This window comes from Diuraphis noxia, unplaced genomic scaffold (assembly GCF_037042655.1).
Source record: "Diuraphis noxia isolate RWA-SAM2 unplaced genomic scaffold, SU_Dnox_SAM2 contig0005, whole genome shotgun sequence".
NCBI classification, from domain to species: domain Eukaryota; kingdom Metazoa; phylum Arthropoda; class Insecta; order Hemiptera; family Aphididae; genus Diuraphis; species Diuraphis noxia.
Window position 1 is genome coordinate 16,959,509 of NW_028301715.1, and position 15,659 is coordinate 16,975,167.

Consider the following 15,659-nt stretch of genomic DNA (forward strand, 5'->3'; position numbering starts at 1 on the left):
TCATTTCAGTTACAATGGTATTGAGTCTAAACAATTTGGATTTTAATTTTAATACATTTTTATGGGTTCAAATATTGTCAATAAATATTATAGTGATAAGCATAGTTGATAAAAGATCAGCAATATTTTACAGAAAAGAGAAAACATGCCTGTTTATTTATACTTTATAGCACGGCTATAGTCGTAATCTATAGCCATAATCATCATTTATTTTAAGTAATTTAATTTGACCAGTAACTATCATTTTTATGATTATTGACAAAATGAAAAATACTTTATTTCGTATTAAGTATTAACATTTAAGACAGAAGTATTAAGTATAATATCATGTTACCTATTCGAGCTATTACTAGATACCAGTTATATTATATATTTAATACAATTCTTTGTTATTAATAATAATAAAAATAAGATGTTATATTAAACTTCTAAGATTTTTAAACATAATTGATTAACAATTTAATTGTTGGTTGTAAGTATGTCCAAAAAAAATAATTGAGTAACATATATTGAACTTTGCAATAGTTGTAGTTTATTAAATTGAATAATTTTGAAACATTACATGTGTATATAAAATACAGCATGAAAAATAGCATCTAAACTGGTAATAAAAATGAACCTTAATAATATTATTTAATATTATTAATGTTATTTTAAATGGGAAACATATTTTAAACGTGTGATAACTGAGAGGTATTTAGAACTACAGAGGGCCTTTTTGAGGCACACCCTGCTATGAATTTCTAGATTCGTCTATGACCATTACCTACTAATCGTGACACAACACGTGATTGTAATAATTATTGTATAATATTCTGTATTATGTCCATTATTATTCATTATTGCCAATGAACAAGAAGTTTAGATGAGACATATAGTCATAGTGGAAAAAAATTATGAAAATAAAATATTTGAGGTACCTATTCTAGATGTTATTCTGTAGAATAATATAATGAAAATGAAAATTGTAGTATAGGTAGGTAAATGGTGTAATGGGCTGTTATTAGGTGTAATATACAAATTAGGTAATATAAATACTAATTTTTATATTTTTTCAATTTAACAAAAATAATTTGTAAATTTATATTTCGATTGTGTATGTTAGTTCACTTTAATAGTACAATGAAATAGCTTTAAAAAAATATTATTATAAAAAGTTTTGAACATAGGTTAGTACATCAGCAAAAGTGCGGTAAGTTTGATTTTGATTTAAAAAAGTTGAATTACCCATAACTAAAAATATTAAGTTAGATAATTCAACTTTAAGTAAACTATCAAATAATGTCGGTTCACAGTAGTTCAAAAAATTAAAAACTATTATATGAAAATGCATTCTATGTCTCTCAAGGTATTTAAAAATGCATAATGTAATTAATAGTCATTTTTTTCTCAACAAATTGATGTTTGAAAAAGAAAAAAAAAGAATTTTTTACCCATAAAATGTTCGTTATTTTAGTGTAATATTTAGTTTTTGTGGGCTAAGAAATACTATAAATATACAATTATCATCAGTTATTTTTACATCTATAAGTAAAAGATTATTAGATTATATCACATTATTATTGTACAAATATATCTGTACGATTATTTATTGTAGGGATAATAAATAAATACTTGTTACAGCTTTAGTTAGGAATATGATACGGAATATGTTTAATAACTTACGGTTTTAAACAGTTCTTTCACTTACCTTCAAGCCAATATATATATATATGTTTATCAAATAACTAAGGTGTATAAGAGTTAGTAAAAGTTTAAATTAGCTGTTTAGCCCATTGTTGAATAAGGAATAATTAAGTTGTAATAATACAAAATTGAAATGGTAAAGTTATCGCCTATGAAATATCTTTCGATCCTCTTTTCTGTAGTTTATGGTTAATTAAAAAAAAAGATTTGTTACATCCTCATGATTAAAGAATTAATAATTGTAAATATTGTTTTGAGAAATTTTACTACCATATTGAGGTTTGGTCAAATCTTTTTTTAAATTTTGAACCATTATGAAGCCGGTCACTTCTTTCACGGACACGTTGTATAATATTAAGCAGTTAGATACCTAGCAAATAATAGCTAGCTTAGCATAAATATTAATATTATTAGGATATTAAATAAAAAAACCCAGAGTTGAGTAATAAACAAATACTTACTTGAAAGGAACAACCACGACAGGGTGCAACGATCGAAATAGGAATACAAACATATAAGGAATACCTTGGAGTACCTATTCGAACAATCACAACACACTTCGAACTGATCAAATATCTGAGAAAACAATTGCGATTTGTGAATAACGATTAACGAAGCCGCTAATCAACTTGGTAAGTATAATAAAATCGCAAAAGTAAATTTACAACAAATGAACTAACTTGAGTAAAAGTCACATTAAAATCTTCCAACACATCGATCGCTAGCCGGGAACAAAGAAATATGTTCGAAAATAGATGATTTAGGGTTATGACCGAATATTAATTTCAAAGAACGAACTAACCTATAAATTATTGGAAAAGACGCTCTACCTATATTATTACAATCAAATTTAAAATAAATGTAACCATGACATTTTTGAAATTTTTTTTGACCACACAAATTTCAAGTATATTAATAAGACAACAATTTAAAATTTACAATCACTGATAGATTATTTACTATTTTCTGAACAGCATTTTTAAATATATTCATCATTTTAGAATTTACAAAATGTGTATTTTTTCATTGTTTTGGATAAACTGTCAATTGTCGATCCACTTTTACAATAATATTTTATCGAGTTCAAATTCTATTTATATCATTAAATGAAAAAATACATAAGCCGAAGCAATCAGTTGGTAATACCATAAACATGTTTAATAATATTACCACGGTCTATCTTAAACCGTGATATAGTCAATTTCAATTTTTATGACGAAATAAAAATCTATTTCGTCATGGTCAATCTCAATTTACTAATTTAGTGTTAGTCGTTAGAATGTTAGATGATAGTCTAGACTGCGCGGTCTATTATCTTCCTAACCTAACCGTGCTAGACTGTGTTTAAGAATTTTCAAGCTTGTCTTCCCAACAAATAAATTTTGATCGATATAAATTTAAAAAAAAACTAATAATTATCTAAAATTGAAAAATATATCTATGAATATTTCGACTTAAGTCGAAAATTTTTGAAAATTGCATGGTGGATAGAATATACTTATATCACAGAATAGAATAATATATAAACATTCGGTGGAAATTTCATGTATCTATGGTCATTTATTTTAAAGTTACATCTAAAACCAAAATCGATTTTGTCTATGACTGATTGTGCGTAAAATTTCCCGTTTTCCCATAATTTTTAGCTTGTTTATTCCGATTATTTAGAAAAATATTAAGAATTTTTTACTTTTGATCCCCCAAAGACCAAAGTACCAATTAGATTCACTTTCTGATTGAACGAGGTACTGAAGTCAAAAATCAAAGCTCTTTTACTGCCCCAAAATGTGATGACACAAAAAAAAAATAAAATAAAAACACACATCATGGTAAAATCAATACATTCATCGCTCTGCTCAGAATCTTAAATTCAACAATTCAATTAATTATTTTACAATATTGTGGATCATAGATCGTATACAAATACAAAATGTATAACAACTAAGAAGTAGCACAAATATGATGATCGGTTGACGGTTATGGACGGCTAGACGGGTGACTTAAACCCCAAAAATTCTCTATAAAACCCTTGGACAAAAATGAAAATTCTCTTAAAATGGTTTTTATTTTACATAATATTTTATGGGTAAATTAAAAATCGAGCAAGTAGGTAGCTACCCTCCCATAAAATAAGTATTGAGTGTACCATATAATTGATTAGGTCACTGTAACGCAAGGGACAGAAACCTGTGGCCCACATTGCAATTTTATGTAACCTGGTGACCAGCGAGTAAAAGTTATAATTTGTATTAAAACCATGAATTAAGATAATATGAAAATTTGGACTGGAAACCTTGTAATCTATTGGCTTGCTGATCCCTTTTATGATGGATGTAATAAATTTGAATTCAATGATAATAATCATTGCATACATCAGCTTAACCAGAGAGGGTTTTGGGTGTAAATTTCTTCTGTACTATTTCTTCAAATAAATGTATTAGGAAATTATATTATTTATACACAATAACTGTAAAAGACTTAGTTAATCTTTAACTTAAACCCTTCTTCTCTTTCATAATCCTAGCTACGCCACTGATTATACATGATGAAAACTAATATTGAGTAAGTACAGTCTTAAATTACTTAAATTACCAAATAATTAATTTTATGATATTAAAATTTCAACAAGTATTTAATTTTTTTCTCATTATTTTAAAAAAAGTACCGAGAATTTCAAGATGATTTTCAAAAGTATTAACCAGATTCAATTTGGTATCAAAATTTTCACTAGAAGTTATTGATTGAAATGTTTTTTAATGTTTAATCAATGTACTATATTGATAAGTACTTTTCCCCTTAATAGTACATAATATTTTGTTCGACTACTTATGTTGGGATTTGTCTAAAATAACTTTAAAATTATATTCTTTATTTATAATCTATAGACTATAACTAACAATAAGAAAAAAAAATGTATAAAATTGACAATGACAAATTAAACAGTTTATATTAAGTGTATTTTATTATAATATGAACAAATTGTATGACATTTGTTTTATTGAAAAAACGACTACTTAACAACCCAATTGGCTAATACAGATTTTATTCCATCTTCAAAGTTAGTATGTGTTCCAATTCCTAATTGATTTATGCGTGAAACATCTAATAAAGTATTAAATGGTCGTTTTACTCCACCTTGTCCATTTACTGGAACTACTTGGTTCATACTCATGTCAAAAATCTTAGCCATCTTGGCCACCATATCATACTTTGTATATGTTTCTTTTCCACACCAGTGATAAATACCACTGATATTATTAGTCTGAAAAAATTAATATTTTAAATATGTAAACACATTTTGATAGTGAGACTTTAACTTACAGATCCAATTTTTTTTGCCACTAAATGAAATACAATGTGCGCTATATCATGAACACTTGCTGGATTACGAAGTTCATAATTAGAGACTTTAAATAATTCATTATTGTTTTGACACTTTTTTAATCCAATTAACAAATAAGTAATTGCACTTTCTTCTAAACTTTCAACTGGTCCATATAGTACAGGAATACGGAGAATGATATTATCTGTAAATTATTAGATTTTTTATTATTAAATTAATTTTCAAATAAAAATATTAACACACTACATAAGCAGTGATTGGTATTATCTAGATCCTAGATGATTTTTAAAAGATTAATTTATTATATCTTTTTTTTAAACAAATTTTATTATTTGACAATCTATTACAGAGCTAAAAAATACGAGTAAGCTAAATTAATAAAACAATAAAAATAATAACATGAAATTAACAGAGTAAAGAGACCTACTAATGGTGGTACTTTATGAAATACAGTAGATGGTGCTTATAAAACTCACGGATATAAGGTTCAGTCGCTAATCATACTCAAAATCGTCTGAAACATACCAGAAGTATCTAAATACATAATAAAAATTTGGTTATAAGACTCAAATTTTGTAAAAAAAAAATAAACATTTTTGGTTAAAATATAGAAATAAATTAGTAATGTATGTAATCATTTTAATTTTTTTATCAGAATTTTTAAATTTATTCAATAGTAATTATGTGATATGTAATATGAGTTAAGGTATTAAAATTAAAGCAAAATATTATGTAGGTAGTAAAATAAAATTCATATATACATAATTTTCCCACTTTGCCTATAAGATTCATTCGGTTTTAAGAATCACTTTGTACTGGTCTCAAAGTGAGTCTTATATAAGTAGCGTCTACTGTATTAAGTTATAATATTAATGATTAAGAGGGCACAACATGGGCAATTTGTTTTCTCCTTCTTACTAATGTACAACATAGTAAACTATACGTTCACTTTTACTCAGTAATTTCTAAAATTAAAGTAAACTAACTTCTTATAAAATGTTAAGGTAAGGATGTTATCTAAGGCCTCTCTGAGTATTTTATTGATATTAATATTTTTAAGTAAGTTATAAGTTTTAAAATGTAAAAAAAAAAAAACAGTTTAAAAATGATTATAACTTTTAAAAATAATAATATCAATAAAATACTTCGAGATGCTCTTGATAATTTTCTTGCCTTTAAATTTTATAAGAGGTAGGTTCACTCTAATTTTAGAAAGAGTAAAACATATTATTGTGAATGTACAATTTACCATGTTGTACGTTTGTAAGACGGATAAAACAAATGCCAGTGTGGTGTCCTCTTAATGATAAATGATAATAATAAAAATTATATTATATGTATAACTAAATATCTACAAATTATATTATGCAAATAAAGATAGAGCTTTACTGTATTGCCTATTACAGAATGTAACTTTATAGCTTCAATTATAATAATGAAGACAGTTATATCTTTTTTGAAAGCATCATGCTTCATCTCAATTATCAGATATTGATATTAACATAACAGATAATATGTAAGTGAATTTTTTTTCCCCTTTATTTATATTTCTCACGTTCAACCCAATGGCCCATGTTGCCGAGGGTATCATTAATAAATAAAAAAAAAAAATATGTAAGTGATTCTAAAGGATTCTAAAACTCTAAATTATTAAATCAAGACCACACAGTGAAACAAATATTACTAAAACATAATATTAGGCTACCTTTCTCAGCCCCATTTGAGAGATTGTTTAATGTAGCCAGTCAAATTCTTACATCTCATAGAAATTGTCTGAAAGACAATACATATAAAAAATTATTATGTTAAGTTTGACAAAATAATAATAAATTATTTAAGGTTATTTAATTTTTAATGATATACTGATATTGATATATTATATTTATATTACCTAAATATTATTACTATTATTTATTATGGATTATAATTATAAAATAATATACTTCAATAATATTAAACCAATAATGGAAAATATAAATGGATACACAGCGATTTTAATGCATAGTTATTAATTTCGTTTAATTATATGTACTATAATATATATATATGTTACAGACAAAGTATACAATTTGGACATTTTATACAATGCCCTTTGTATGAGATGATTTAATGAGATATGATAAATTGTAAAACATAGTTAAAATAAAGTCAAATTATTTTCCGTAACTAGTTTGTTTGTTCTTATCGTATTTTTACAGTAAGGATGTCTGCTTGTCCACATATCATACGCGTGTATGTGACATAATATATTATAACTATATTTAATGATTTATAAGTTTTATTATATGTAGTTGTAGTGCTTATCGTGCAGTGCCACATTCGGCCCTTTACCTATTCTCAAAAATGAACTATTTAGTAGCAGCGAATCGTTTGTATAGTGCAGGTTAATTGATTCAGTGCGTACCTAACTACTTATTTGAGTATGGAAAAATTTAATAAAGATTTAAACAATTTGTTAAAAAAAAAGGTTAAAATACTTCATATTTTACCAAGTTAAAATATGATCAATTAATTTTACATATAAATCAATTAAAGAAAAATTTAAAGAAAAAGGAACCGAATGATTATAAACTTTAAAAAAAATATGACGTTTAAAAAGTTGCTGATATTAACAAGTTAATTGTACCAGTATCTGGAAATAATGAATTAAATATTATATACATAATGAAGAGTTATTCGATGTCATACATAATGTTCATTTATCGATTGGACATATGGTGGACGAAACAGGATGGAACACGAGTTAAATACAAAATTTATCTATATTGCCCAATACACGAAGGGCATTGTATAAAATGCCCAGGTACATAAGCGTGCGCACGAGGGAGGCAAGGGAGGCGGCTGCATCCCTTGCGAGATTTTCCTCTTCATCAAAATATAATATTATACCTACCAATTGGGGAAAATCGGGAGGGATTGGAGTCTGGACTTCTTTAGCTAAGGTATTGCCTCCCCTGCCAAGAATACCTGCGTACGCTTATGCCCAGGTATTTTATAAAATGCCCAAATTGTATACTTTACCCGTAACATATGTATTTATTATTTTATAAATTATCTAGGTATTTGAATCATTATTTTTTTCTTTAATTATATATTATCTAAATAATATTATTTAAATTTATCTATTATGCCATTTATTTTATTTTTATATAATTGTATTTAAAAATGTAAATTATTTAATTATCCATGGCTAATACTATGAATAAGTCATACTTCGATTAGCAGCAAGTACTGCCTTTTCACCAAGCAATTTCAATCTTCCATATTCATTTATGGGCGAAGGTTCATCAGTTTCTTTATAAGGACTTTCATCTCCATTAAACACATAATCTGTGCTGATATACAACAATGGCACATTGAGGTGATCTAAGAGAAAAAATAAATTATTGATCAAATGAAATAGGTATAATATAATCTACTACAATTATTATTTATAGGTAAATGAAATTTGTCATATTGTATAATCCATCTTTAGTATTAATGTTGGGGAGTTAATGATCTGTTTAATTGTATTTAATCTATGTTAAAATTATTAGATATATCTTGATGTAATGTAGAACATTTACTTGCTATGTCAGCTAAATGAGCTGATACTCCAACATTTAGATCATAAGCAGCCTGAGGATCACTTTCTACTTTATCTGGAAACCGTTCAGCAGCACAGTGAACAATAATGTCAGGGCAAACTGTATTAAGAAGATTAGTAACTGCGTCTTTATTGAGCAAGTCCAATTTTGTCAATCCTGGATTCGTCCTGGAAATTCATCAAATTCTAATCATCTATTCCATCGTCATATCATATGCGTGGCAAACACAACTATAATTATACATGCCTTTTGAACGAGATTCCACATACAGTCCAATCCGGTTCGTTCAAAAAGCGTTCGTATATAGACCTTCCCAATAGGCCCGACGCACCAGTTAAAAACAGTTTCATCGTTGACGAAGTGTTTGAAGTTTTGAACAGTGTTGTGAGAATGTAAGGATCACTCGAGCAAGAAAAAAAAATACGTAAATACTAATTTTCGATTATAATATAGGTTTAGGTATAATCGTATTATTGATGTTCAACTTTCAGCCAACCTTCGAGTATTAGAAGGAGGGATTCCGGGCGACGTAGAATACATGGAAAGGCGGAGAAATTGGTAAACACTAATATTTTATTATTTTGGTTCGACATTGACCGGCGAGTGGCGACCGTGGACGTCATATAAATACAAGACGTAAGGTCAATTTATATCTATACATAATTATTATATTATGCTCGACGCTCGCGAGATCAATGTAGGATGTACTAGTGTAGTAGTGTTCCACGACCCTGTTTTTTTTTAAACATTAGTCGAAATACTCAAAATTTATTATAAAAAACGATCATAGACAAGAATACGATTTTAATAATAAATAATAATTAATCTACACTGAGTACACTGTAAAGTATTTTAGTAATTTAATCTATTCTGTGTAAGAACCAAGGTAATTATAATATCTGATAACTTACAAAAAGTAACGTTGATAAGTGATAACTGATAACACGCAACGTGTTGTACACATTTTTTTACTTTTTAATGTTTTTATTATTAATTATTATTGGACATAGTACGGAACTATTCACTATCAAACGTTAGCAAATGCCAAATACTCTTTACGTGTATACGACGGATATGTCGGATATTGTTCTTGATATAGTATTTGGTCATTTGGTGATATAGTACCATATTTTAATATATAGGACTACACTACAACTTCAGGTACATACTACATAACGACAGCATTAGAACAAGTACTGTAGTGTCATGATTCATGAATAAATATATATTCTCATGACTTTTGTATTACACAGTAATGTGTTAACTACAAAACTTCAACGTTCATGATTTTATTCAATTTTGTAATTACCAAACAAAACGATGAACGAGTCATTAGAAACTGTAAATAATATAAAATTGAATAATGATACTAACACTGTTGCTGTGGAAGAAATAGTAAAACGGCCATTGGATGAGTCGGAAGATGTCTGTGAAAGCAAACCTAAAATATGCAAATTGAACGATGAAAGTAATGATGACCAGTCTAACACCTTGTCAAAAAGGCAGCTAAAAAAAATTCAAAAGCAACAGATGTGGTTAGAGAAAAAAGCGAAACGAAGGTAAAATTTAATTCTAAATTTCTGCAGACCTAATGTTTTGAACTTAATCCAAACATATTTATTCTCAGGGAAACAAATAAAGAAAAAAAATTTGAAAGGAAAAAATGGAAAGCCCAAATGAGAGAATCTGGAGTAGAAATACCAAAAGTAAGGACTAACAAAATGGCCGAGAGTACATGTAAACAACGCATTGTGTTAGATATGTCATATGATGACTTGATGTCTGATAAGGTTAGATTTCATTTTTATTTTGTATATAGATCCTAGCCCTACTAATAATAAGTTTATACAATAATGATTAATTATTATATGTTATAAGGATTTATGCAAGTGTTCAAATCAAATATTGAGGTGCTATGGTCTGAATCGTAGAATGAATAATCCTATGCAATTATATTTTTGCAGTTATGAAGGAAAAATCAAAGAAATTATGGCTAAACACAATGGCTCTGAGTCTTGGGATGTATGTTAATATTGTTAATACATTATTTCATTAAATTTTTAAAGAACAAAAATCTGTTCTTATTTAATAGTATTATATATTTTCAAATATACTCATAATAACACAGTGAATAGGTACTAGGTAGTATCTTACATAATACACACATATAGTGATTATGAATAAAATAAATAAAGATACAGATACCTATAGGTTTAATAAAAAATTGCAACTCCCTTTACTTGTGGTACAGGGTTTGTGATAGTTCACACTATTTGTCTAATAATTTATTCTATTGATATACCTAACATTACAATATTTTAATATTTTTTAAAATTTAAAATTTGCATGTTACAACTTAATAGTTTTATATCATAAAAATCAAATATATTTATATAATTTTATTAGAATCCTATATAAATAATAATATTTGTAGTAAATATTTAATAATTTATCTGTTTTACACAAAATATTTTATAAAGATCATTGGTGACCATCATCATTATTATTATTGAAATATGAGCCCAGCTCATAGCCATATCGTACAAACTGTGTTTGTATTAAATTATTTTTATTGAAATATGTTATCAAATTGAGTAAATATAAGTTGAAATTGTATAGATATAACATTAAACTATTAAAATACTAAATAATTTTGATAAAGTACGATGATGAAAAAGTTATCATTTCATGTCAATAGATTTTAATTAGTATAATATATTGTAGGTATATAATAATGATTAAAATATTGAACTTAACTATTTTTTTAAATTTAAATTAAGTTTATTTTTTGATTTTCAGATAAAATATCTAGAGAATTCATTTGATAAAGAATTCAAGAAAGAAGAAATGGTTTATTTGACCAGTGACAGTTTGAATGTCTTAGAAAGTATAGATGAAAACAAAGTGTACATAATTGGTGGTCTGGTTGATCACAATTCTTGCAAAGTATAGTTGCCTAAAATTCTACGATCTTTGTACAGATATAGAAATATCAATTTTTTCTAGGGTGCAAGTCTGAAAGTAGCAAACGATCTAGGAATAGCTCATGCTCGATTGCCAATCAATGAACATATTAACATGCAAACAAGAAAAATTTTAACAATAAATCATGGTAATTTCATAATATTATAAAATTTCAAATATTTTTTTAAAGCCTATCACTGTATAGTTATACAGTATTTATGTATAGGACATACTATATTACAACCACTGGTATATAATATGTTATGGGCAAAGTATACAATTTGGTCATTTTATACAATGCCCTTCATATATTGGTCAATATAAATAATAATATTCAAATGTAACGTATAAAGTATTTTATTCATAATATTTTGACTTTATTATCATCATATATATTACTAATTCATATTCACCATCAGTTTGTGCTTGCCTATCTATTAAGTCAATCTGACAGTGAGAATTTATCTCAGAAGATATAATTGGTTGTACTGTACCATCAAGGAATTAACTCTTTCTTGGCTATACTTCCTTTTTTTTTGACATGATTCACAACTATTTAAGTACCTATAGCATCATCATAACTCTAGTGATATTTTTGTAGTTTGTATTAACCTCGTGTTCCATTCCATTGATAAATGAACATAGTGTATATATCATATTACTCTTAATTATGTACACAATATTTCATTTCATTATTTTCAGATGATACGGGTACAATTAACTTGTTTTCATTAGCAACTTTTAACACTTTATATTTTTTTAAATGTTTATAGTCATTCGGTCCTTTTTTTAAGTATATGTATGTGGAATTAGTTGAAGCTTTTTATAAAATGAAGTATTTTAAACTTTTTTTTAACAAATCATTTAAATCTGCATTACACTTTTCCATATTTGAATTATAACTACATTATACAAGGATTCGCAGTTACTAAATAGTTGATTTTATGAGAATCAACAGATATAGGTAACATTTCATATATTTTATGGCATTATACGATAACCAATAAAATCATGCAATGATAAGTCAATAGGAATAAACTAAAAATATGATTATAATCCAGCCCTGGTGTTTTGATTATACTTTATAGTTAGATAGTATTATCTTTATTACCCAATATACAAAGGGCATTTTATATAATGCTGGGTCATTGTATAAAATGATCAGATTGGATACTTTGTCTATAACATATGCACTAAAAAATTTAGCACATTTTAAGTATACCTCTAAAACTAGTACTGTATTGTAATTCGATTTGAATTCAATAATAAATCATTACACACACAAAAAAAATTCTAAGCAAAATCTTTATAATACTAGTGTTTAGTTTTCTATTCATATACAGCATGTTGAAGTAATTTTTCTAAAACATTACATAATTGTACCATATAATAATAATAATATTTTAATCATATGTAGGTATATATTTATTATATTTATTATTATTTGCAAATAGTTAGGTTTGACTCGAAAATGTACCTTAGAATGGTTTGATCAGGATCGTAGTAGTAAAAATATATTAAGATTATCAATTCATTGTTTTAAAAAATAAATAAATTTCTACTTCTGTCAAAATTTGAACACCGAGTGTTTATAAAAACATATATTCTATGTTTTTAAATATTCTTTTAAAACAATTTGATGAATATACAAGTGCCGTAGGTTGAAAATTAATAAGTTAACACTTTTTTATACTACTACAATAATTTGTAAATTTTCTTGATTTTGACAAACTTTTAACAAAATTTGAACCATAAACATTTACAACAAATTCTCAACATTTATTTTCCATGTCTTAAAGTTTTTTAACAATTTGTGGGGAACTTAAGGAGGATATAGCAAAATATAGATACAATTCTCCATCAGAAACTACTAAAAAAAAATTATCATTCATGATCTAACAGTATAAAGCTTGAAGAGTGTCTAATAAAAATTAATCCTTTTCAGTTTATGAAATAATTTCAAAAGTGGTTACTGGAATGTCTTGGAAAGAAGCATTTATTAGTACATTGCCAAAAAGAAAAATGATCTCAGTCATTGACGAAGGAGATCTTTTGGAGTATGACAATTGTTCTCTAGAAGGTAAATCAAAAGAAGAAATTGAATGTGGCGATGTAGAAAAAAATGAAAATTTAATAGAAAAAAATGTTTCAGTTGAAAATTAAATAAAGTGTTATTTCAAATAAAGTTAATGTGTAATTATTTCAAAAAATAATTGAAAAATGCTGCATTATGTGTACCTCCTCATTATGCATATCATTGTAACGGTTGAATTGAATTTTAATTTTAATGATAAATCATTGCGTATGAATAATTATAATAAGAATTATAATAATGTTTCCGAGCAAAGATGGTCAGCCTTAGTTTTTTAGATATTTTATAATTATTTTTACTACTATTAACATTGATTATATCATGCACTATATTCATAGTAATGGTATGTATAATCAATGCAGTTGGTAATTTATTTTTCTATTAATAGTATTGTCGGTGAATTTATTTTTTATGATAGGTATCTAATCACATATTTACTTGATATTGCTATTAACTTTTTAAATTTTAATAATAACTGACATAGAATATAATGGCATTAATAGATTTGTATAAATAAGTCAAAATATTTTGTATAAATATCATTGTATAAATCATTACCTATTGTTTTGTTAAATTATCCAATTTATTCAAAATTGAACTCCAAACTTCATCATTAGAAAAAGAGCTTGTATTTTTGAAAATTGTTCATTAAATTTTTAAGTTTCAGATCAAAAGTTAATTTTTAAATTACAAATTACTCTTGACTCCTCAAAGTGACCTCTTGGCTCTTGGTACTATTTAAAATAATGTATTTATTAATTTACAAAAATTCAATTAACATACACAGGGTTATTCAAAATGATTCATCCGATTTAAAATGGCTATAAAATGGTTAATAATAAATTGTATCTCTTACTATAATATCTTGTATATCTTATCAAACTATATACCAATTAAAAGAGGGTATTCCTAGTTTTTATGATATCATTAATTCATTATTTTAAAATAATCGCTTACGGTGATAAGTTAGTTTCCGCAAATATGTTGACTGGACAGAATAAAGCATTTTGTGTGTTGCGTTTTTCGAAGTGTGAATCGATAATGACTGTGAAACGGGATTTTTGTCGTCTTTACAGGATCGATGCACCAACTACTCAGAGCATACGTCGATGGTAAAAGCAGTTTGAAGAAACAGGGTGTTTGTGCAAAAGAAAAAGCAGACTGGCTTAGTGCATCCGATGATAACGTGGAACGAATTAGAGAGAGTTTTGTACGCAGTATAACCAAAGGAGCTCACATAGAACATTTATAGATGCAGTTAATTAAACTTGACATATTTTTCTTTTATTTAATGTATAACATATTGTTAACCCTAAACCTAAAAAATAAAATAATGTAAGCACTTTAAATCGGATGAGTCATTTTGAATAACCTTGTATTATATAAAATTGTTTTTTTTTTTTTATAGTTCATCGCCATTATGATTTTCGGCAAATTAATATTTGTAATTTATTAAGAATATTTCAATAAATTTTTTTTTTGGTGGATACCTACTAAACTTTTTAAATCGTTACAAAAAGGTTACATCAACCATAAAGAATTAGTATTTCAATATATTTATGATTACACATTTTAAGTTTTAACTCTTCTCAAAATATAATTAAAATGCCTATTATAACCGTCAATTTTGCGATAAAATAATTACATTTTACATAGTAAACTATTAATTGGAATAAATTTCTATTTATAAGACAATATTAGCCTTACAATTTAAACCCACAGATATACATCATAAGTTGTTGGTGTAAAGGTAATTTGTAATTATTCTCAAAAGTCAAAACCAAATCGGATGAATAACTGGAGACTAATGTAATGTAACATATATAGTTGCCTATCCATTGCGCCGCATTATCGTAAGTTTGAGTATTAAAAACAAATTGAACTCTCTCTCTGAGTGAAGTTGTAGCTCTCGGTCTCTCCAAGCGTTATGAAACAAAACATTCAGTAGAAACAATATTATTGTAAAAATATTGGAAATAATATAAAA

General features: G+C 26.2%; 3 protein-coding genes across 9 annotated transcripts in view; 1 reads left to right on the forward strand and 2 right to left on the reverse strand.

Moving 5' to 3' along the window:
* LOC107162970 (uncharacterized) overlaps positions 1-2,497 on the reverse strand; it is a 38,819-nt gene extending 36,322 nt beyond the window's left edge. For 3 of the 6 annotated variants that reach the window (XM_089229010.1, XM_089229008.1, XM_089229013.1), the window contains exon 1: positions 2,148-2,429. In XM_089229010.1, the coding sequence (XP_089085136.1) occupies positions 2,148-2,200 (53 nt within the window). In that variant the 5' untranslated portion in view covers positions 2,201-2,429. Of the gene's footprint in view, positions 1-2,147 lie in introns of all 6 variants that reach the window. The other 3 variants (XM_089229012.1, XM_089229011.1, XM_089229009.1) reach the window with 2 other exon arrangements.
* A 2,124-nt stretch (positions 2,498-4,621) lies between these two features.
* LOC107162983 (methionine adenosyltransferase 2 subunit beta-like) lies at positions 4,622-9,453 on the reverse strand. The gene is made up of 6 exons (XM_015510189.2): positions 9,113-9,453; positions 8,863-9,018; positions 8,596-8,783; positions 8,243-8,395; positions 5,008-5,213; positions 4,622-4,948 (listed from the first exon to the last, which is right to left on the reverse strand). Exons 1-6 carry the CDS (start codon positions 9,154-9,156, stop codon positions 4,697-4,699), a joined length of 999 nt encoding a protein of 332 aa, XP_015365675.1. The 5' UTR covers positions 9,157-9,453; the 3' UTR covers positions 4,622-4,696.
* Positions 9,454-9,556: 103 nt separating this feature from the next.
* Positions 9,557-15,179, forward strand: LOC107162982 (uncharacterized). 2 transcript variants are annotated; one of them, XM_015510187.2, is made up of 7 exons: positions 9,557-10,175; positions 10,244-10,406; positions 10,495-10,638; positions 11,416-11,562; positions 11,623-11,728; positions 13,526-13,660; positions 14,749-15,179. In XM_015510187.2, the coding sequence occupies exons 1-7, from the start codon at positions 9,937-9,939 to the stop codon at positions 14,922-14,924; spliced, it is 1,110 nt and encodes a 369-aa protein (XP_015365673.2). In that variant the 5' UTR covers positions 9,557-9,936; the 3' UTR covers positions 14,925-15,179. The 2 variants fall into 2 exon arrangements, with proteins under 2 accessions (XP_015365673.2, XP_089084902.1); XM_089228776.1 differs by lacking the exon at positions 14,749-15,179 and having other exon boundaries at positions 13,526-13,765.
* Positions 15,180-15,659: the final 480 nt, after the last annotated feature.